This window comes from Bison bison, unplaced genomic scaffold (genome assembly GCF_000754665.1).
Source record: "Bison bison bison isolate TAMUID 2011002044 unplaced genomic scaffold, Bison_UMD1.0 scf7180017864270, whole genome shotgun sequence".
NCBI lineage: Eukaryota > Metazoa > Chordata > Mammalia > Artiodactyla > Bovidae > Bison > Bison bison.
This window is the reverse complement of record NW_011494842.1, coordinates 5,557,029-5,564,124: the sequence shown is the minus strand read 5'-3', so window position 1 is coordinate 5,564,124 and position 7,096 is coordinate 5,557,029. Positions and strand designations below refer to the sequence as shown.

Genomic DNA, 7,096 nt, shown 5'->3' with positions numbered 1-7,096 from the left:
AGCCCTTTGGGTCTCAGTGACCTCGGGCCTCAGCTTCCCCCAGCTGTAAAGTGAAACGATCCGCCCTGTCAGTCTCTCACGACCGGCTAGTCTGCACCTTTGTAAGTCCCTGGACTCTGCCCTCCCCTCTTCTTTCCTGGCGGAGACTCTACGCCTGCAGCTCTTCTCTCTGCGTTCACAGACCCCGCGGGCGCCCTTCAGGCCGCCTTCAGGCAGTATCCCCGGGACGCCCCCGCGCCACGCTGCGAGATGAGCCTCTACGTCCCGCTCCCAGCCTCGGCCAAATGGCTCAGCGGCTTGACCCCGGAGCAGAGTTGCCCGCGGGCCCTGGACGGGACTTGGCTCATGGTCAGCATGTCTAGCCCGTTCCTCAGCCTCTCCAGCCTCCTTCGACCACAGTCGGAGCCTCAGCCGGAGCCTGCTCTCATCACCATGGCAACAGGTAGCTACAGAGGGGAATGGGAGATTACTGGGTAGATTGTAAGAGTCCAGATCAGTCGTTAATTCGCTCTGCGGACTTGAGCGAGTCACTTCCCCAGTCGGGTCTCCGTTTCTTTATTTGTAAATCAAGGCAGTTCAGTTAAAGTTAAAATGTCTTTACCGCTTCATCTAGTCTCAACCTAATCTAAAATAAAATGCGGTTTGGGGCGGGGTTTTGGAGAGGCGGGGGGTTCCGGACACCTGACCTCAAGAATGGAGAAAGAAATGGCAACCCACTCCAGTATTCTTGCCTAGAGAATCCTGTGAACAGAGGAGCCTGGTGGGCTGCCGTCTATGGTGTCGCAGAGAGTCGGACACGACTGAAGCGACTTAGCAGCAGCAGCAGACCTTAAGCAACTCGCTAGGCGAGGGGCTTGGGAGGGTCTCAGAAGCAGGAACTTTTGCTCCTTTCCTCTGAGATCTTGCTAGGCGCTCCCACCTTTGCTGTTCACCCTGTTTAAAAAAAAAAAAAAAAACTGCCTTCACGCCCCACCCGTTCCCACATCCGGCGCTGCAACAATCAGCAAAGCACAGGCTCTTGCGCTTAAACGCGTTAATCTCCCCTGACAGCCTCCTCTTATGGCTCGTGATGATGCGTTGACTCTGTGGTCACTGAATGGTGGGCTTGAGTGCATGGAAGGGAAGCGGCGGGGGATCTGGTGGTTCCGGCTGCAAGGACGGACCACTTGCCGCATTGTGTAACCCGGTTCGAGGCCCAGGGGTTGGGCAGTTTTCGGGTCTTGGTCTTGGGAGTGGGTGGATAAAGCAAAAGTGGGGAAGATGCAACCTGGATTTGGGTTTCTTGGAGCTCTTCTCTGGAGGGTGATGGGAACAGAGTCCTTGGCAATTCTTAAACATTGTGTGATTTTATGGAAAGCATACAGCCTGACCTGCCAGTCAACCCCTACTGAGCCCTACACCCTGCCTTCCCCAGTACCTTCTCCCTGACGTTCGAGAATCACCCGTGGGACTCAGCACCCACTACACAATCCTCACCTCTGCTTCCACCTCCATTCTTTGTCCCCAGACATTGCCCAGGGCAGGGACAGAGGCAAACTGTTCCTTGTGGGGACGGCAGTTGTCTCTAGTGGACAGGAATATTTCCAAGGCTGTTGGTTTCACGAGGTAGGGTAAGAATGTCCCTTTTTCTCTGAATCTGCTTTTCTAGCTGTAAAATGTGGATGGTATTTCCCATCTGCCTTCCTGTTGTTGTGACAATCAAGGGAGACACTTTGTTAATTTATTCACTGACTTAATAAATGTTTATTATCACCAAGAATAAATTAGGGCCCTGTAGTTCTCAGTTCGGTCTACAAATAAGAATCCTTAAAAATTTCACTCCAGGTAAATTAAATCAGCATCTCTGGGGTGGCCTTGAACACTTTTAAGGGTCACAGAGGTGATTAGATGTAGAGTCTACTCTCAGAAACGTTCTCATCAGATTTGCCATGGGATAGTTTTAGAGTAGAAAGTGACTTGAGCCCTAAAAGAAGTGTGGATAGGGAGCCAAGGGCATGGCCAGGTGAGAACGTTATTGCAGCTCACCCACCACCGGGGGTGAAAACTAGTTGCTGTGCTCAGTCTTCCTTTTCAAACATTCTTGCTTGATTAGGGATTTAAGAAAATGAAAGGTTTTTTTTTTTTTTAATGTAAAATTAAAAATAGACTCTTTCCAGGGTCACAGATCAATAGTTTTGCTAGTATGGATTTATTTATACTTTATTTCTTACCAAGTAAGTTGTTAAATACTCTAAAATGTTTGTTGACAAATATACTTTCTTAATATAGTTTGTGTGTATAGTATTTCTCATCATTCTTTTAAAATTATTATAGAAAGTTTCAGTGATACACTAGGAGAGGAAAATGAACCCGCCATACACTGTATACCTACTTGTACAGTTATTACATTTACCGAATTTTTTAATGGGAATAACATCTATTAGTTTTGGCTGTGCTGGGTCTTCGTTGCTGGGCGTAGGCTTTCTTCAGCTGCAGTGTGAGGGCTTCTCATTGTGGCCATTTCTCTTGTCGCGGAGCACAGGCTCTACAGTGCAGACTCAATAGTAGTTATGGCGCATGGCTTTAGTTACTCCAGGGCATGTGGGATTTTCCTGGACCAGGGATTGAACCTGTGCTCCCTGCATTGTAAAGAGGATTCTTAACCACTGGATCCCCAGAGAAGCCCTACCAAATTGTTATACCTATCTTCCTCCAATTTTCTATTCTTTTTTGGAAGTGTTTTTAAGTATGTCTCATCATATTATTTTACTCATAAGTACTTCAGTAAACATCTCTATTACCTAAGGACTTTAACATCCCCCCTACACACAATAGCATTATACCTAACAAAACAAATAATAATTCCTTAATATGATTTAATTTCTGGCCCATACTAAATTTTTCCCAATTGTCTCAGTGATGCTATTTTACAATTGATTTGTTTGAATCAGGATCAAAAAGATGTCTATATTTTCTCTTTGGTTGTTGAATCTGCTTGGGCTACCATCACAAAATATTGTCGACTGGGGGGCTTAAACAATAGGAATTTATTTTCTCACAGTTCTGGAGGCTAGAAGTTCAAGATCAGTGTGCTAACATGGCTGATGTCTGCTGAGAACTCTCCCCTTGTGCTCACAGACAGCTGCCTTCTGGCTGTGTCCTCTCAGGGAGGGAAGAGGGAGAGAGCTTTGCCATTTCTTCCTCTTCTTATAAGGGCACCAGCTCCATCAGATTAGGGCTTACCTATGACCTCATTGACTTGTATCACCTCGTCCAACTCCCTGTCTCCAGTCACATTGCAGGTTAGGGCTTCAGCGTATGAATTGGGGGTTGGGGAAGGCAGAGCCGCAAACATCCAGTCCATAGCAGTTTTATCTCTTGAGTCTGTCTTATTGTAATTGCCCTATCCCTTTAAATGCTATTGGCTTGTCATTTGTTCTGTAGATGTTCCCTTATTCTATATTTGACCAGTTGTTTGCTCATCCTGTCATTTTCTGTGTTCCTTTTCCCTCCATGTTTCCTATACATTGATAGAGCTAGAGGTTTGATTAGATTTGGGTTTAATTTTTTTCAGTAATACCCTATAATAGTTGTTATCATTCACTTTTAACAGAAAAGCATAGACCTATATAATACAAACTGTGAAACAGTAGAAATTTCCTTACCAACAGGTTCTGGCCCTGTTATGTTTACATGTGTATTTTTACAGAGTCCAGGTTGTGGAATGTAGGTCTAAAATTGCTTCAATTACCCATATTAAAGAGCACTCTTAGCTTAAGATTTGCTTATTAATTCTACAGATTGATTCATACAATTCAAAAGTGTGTTTCTGGATTTAAATAAACTAAATGAAATTGCTTACTTTTTTTACTCTCTTGAACAAAAATAGTCCTGTGAGGTTCAGAGAAGTTTAACTTTGTGGGCCTTAGAAGCTAGGATTAAAAGTTACATAAAAGTAGGGAATTCCCTGGTGGTCTAGTGGTTAGAACTCTGCTACGCTTTCACTGCCAAGGGCTCTGGTTCCATCTCTGGTTGTAGAACTAAGATTCTGCAAGCCAAATGGCACAGCCAAAAAACAAAAATAATCACAAGAGGAAAAAAAATTTACTTCCACTTGGAAGACCCAGACATTTCTGGCAGTTGAACAAAGCTAAGAAAAGCCCAATGACAACAGATTTTCTACTGGTCATAGAAAGGGCTTCTCCGTGGCTGGTTCTTCGGGTGCAAGAGAAGTCCGGAAAGGCTAGATTACCCAGTTCCTTGAAAGCTGGGGTTTATAAGTGATAGTGAATCATCAGAAGTTTTGTGTGTATGTGTAGGTATGTGGGTGCCATTTTTCCAAAAGCCTGTTATTTTACATGATTCCTACAAAAGGTAGGCAAGGATCAGTCATTGGACTAATGGGAAAATAGAGATAAAGTCATTTTTCCAAGATACCCTGCAAATCCTTCACCATGATGATGACAGTAATGAAAGTAGTAACAGCTAAGCATTTTCTATACACCAGCTCCTGTTCTAAGCACTTTATAGGCATAATCTTATTTATTCCTCTGAACAACCGTAAGAACTAAGTAATGATGTTATACCCATGTCACAGATGAAGAAATATGAGACAGAGCAGTTAGGTAACTTGTCCAGGGACACACAACTTGTAAGAAGCAAGGCTAGGGATTGAACCTGGGCCCTCTAGCGCCAGCCTCTGCTTTTAGTTGCTAGGTTCCTAGGTAACTGGGATTTTTAAACAGGCAAGTGCCTGGGTCAGACTTGCAGCCATGTTATTTGGTTATAGTGTGAGGATGAAATGAAGGAGAGCGAGATCTGAGAGGAGGCTGCTGTAACTGCCCAAATGTAGCAGTAGCAGCACTTGCTGCTGCTGCTAAGTCGCTTCAGTCGTGTCTGACTCTGTGTGACCCCACAGACGGCAGCCCACCAGGCTCCCCCGTCCCTGGGATTCTCTAGGCAAAAACACTGGAGTGGGTTGCCATTGCCTTCTCCGGATGAGCACTTGAGTCGGAAACAAATGTAACATCTATCTGGGAGACAGAATTAGGGCCTGGTGGGGATGGCACATAGCGTGTTATGTTTGGCAATCTGTCTTTCTTATCAGACTGCACAGTTGGAGGGCAGGGGGCTGCCTGTCCTGTTCACCACTCTCATCAACTTTGAACATCCTAGGTGCTCAATCAATATTAGTCAAATGAATGAATTAGAAGGAATCTTAGGGATTGCAAATGTTTTCCTTTAGTGTCTAGGGGCTGGTGGTGATCATTTAAGGCAGGGAAGACCGGCACTGGAGCTGGGCCAGGGGATGTTCTAGAGATGCTGTTCAGCTGGGACATGTTACGTTTGTCTGGCAGATGACTGGCTGTAATCACAGCAAACACTTTTGTAGATGTACTGTGTTCCAGGCACTATTCTAAGCAGCTTTAATATATAGGTGTCTTTGTTGTCCAGATCAGTAGCAGATATGAATTGACTGAACCTTCACTGCTCCAACTCCTTGGGATGAGTGCTAGCATCATCATCATCCTTATTTAGGAGAACGGGACACTGAAGAGTAAACTAACGGCCCAAGGCTATATAACAGCTGCTGAGTTGGGACTGATCAGGGCAATCAGGCTCCAGGCATTTAACCAGCCTATACTTGCCTAAGCAGAGCCCAGAGGTCCGTGTTCAGCTTTAGTCTAGAGCCAGAACCTTCCAGGGTCAGTAAATACTCTGTGTAGCACCAGGGGATTGACAGTCATGAGTCATCACTGTCTTCACCAGCAAACCAAGAAAGGCCTGGCTCTTCAAGTGTGGGTGTGGAGACTGGTGGGCTGGTTCAGGCTGTGTCAAAAGGACCCTCAGATCCCTCTGTCCCCAGGGCTGGTGCAGAATGGGCTGTGTGTTCCGAGCAGCCTTTAAAGGCCACCCTTATTCACCTCAAGACCCCTCTGCTCACTCTGAGTTACAGTGGGTCCCACAGTCCCAGGACAAAGGGGGTTTGCAGGGAGGGCTGGGAGATGGTGAGTGTCCAAGGAAGTGTCCTTGGAGGGGTGGGTAAGAGTTAACTCCTCCCCATAACCCAATTCTCTATTTTTTCTCTTTCTCTTCCCCTCCCGACCCTTCTCTCCCCACCGTCCCCAGCTGTCCTAACTGTCTTCACTCACACCCCTACCCCTCGCATCCCAATGGGACAAGATGCCTTGCTGGACTTGAGCTTTGCCTACGTGCCCCTCACCCCCAAGGCTCCTTCTCTGGCCCCAGGTCCCCCTCCCTTTGGGCTGGAGTGGCGACGCCAGCACCTGGGTAAGGGGCACCTGCTGCTAGCTGTGACTCCTGGACTGAATGGGCAGGTGCCAGCTGCCCGAGAGGGGGCAGTGGCATTTGCTGCTTGGGATGACGATGAGCCCTGGGGGCCATGGACCGGAAATGGGACCTTCTGGCTGCCTGCAGTTCGGCCCTCCCAGGAGGGTACCTATCTGGCTACTGTTCACCTGCCATACCTGCAAGGGCAGATCACCCTGGAGCTTGCTGTACTGAGTGAGTGAGGATATGGCGATTCTTATGGGTAGACGATGGTCACTAGGATTGTAGGGACTCCATGATGGGAGGATAGTGGAGAAAAGGGTGCTGGGTGAATACGGGGAGATATACTGGGGTCCCTGGGAGTCAGAGGGGCAATGGGTAAAGGATTCCTAGGGATCTAAAGGGCTTTGGGATGGAGGTTCCCAAATCTGAAGAAGGGGTCCTTGAGGCTGGGGACACGGCATGAAGATTCCTGCGAAACACCAATGGGGAGATGGTGGGCTCCCCAACCTGGGAGGAAACCCCTAAACCCTCTCAGTATGGGGAGCCAGAGGGCACACAGAGGGCCTCTGAGGCAGGGCTGTGTAGATCAATTCCCCATGCTCCTTTCTTCCTCTCTCCCCAGAACCCCCCAAGGTGGCCCTGACACCAGCGCCTCTTGTATGGGCTGCTCCTGGGGAGGCACCCCCAGAGCTGCTCTGCCTCGTGTCCCACTTCTACCCCTCCCATGGGCTGGAGGTGGAATGGGAGCTTCGGGGTGGCCCAGAGGGTCGCCTTCAGAAGGCTGAGGGCCAGAGGTGGCTCTCGGCCCTGAGACATCACTCAG

The 7,096-nt window shown here is 47.7% G+C and overlaps 1 protein-coding gene across 1 annotated transcript in view; it reads left to right on the top strand.

Annotated features, from left to right (window-relative positions):
* TAPBP (TAP binding protein (tapasin)) overlaps positions 1–7,096 on the top strand; it is a 10,254-nt gene that overhangs the window by 850 nt on the left and 2,308 nt on the right. The window contains exons 3-5 of the mRNA XM_010848713.1: positions 182–442; positions 6,109–6,504; positions 6,896–7,095. Of these exons, the coding sequence (XP_010847015.1) occupies positions 182–442; positions 6,109–6,504; positions 6,896–7,095 (857 nt within the window). The remainder of the gene's footprint in view (positions 1–181; positions 443–6,108; positions 6,505–6,895; position 7,096) is intronic.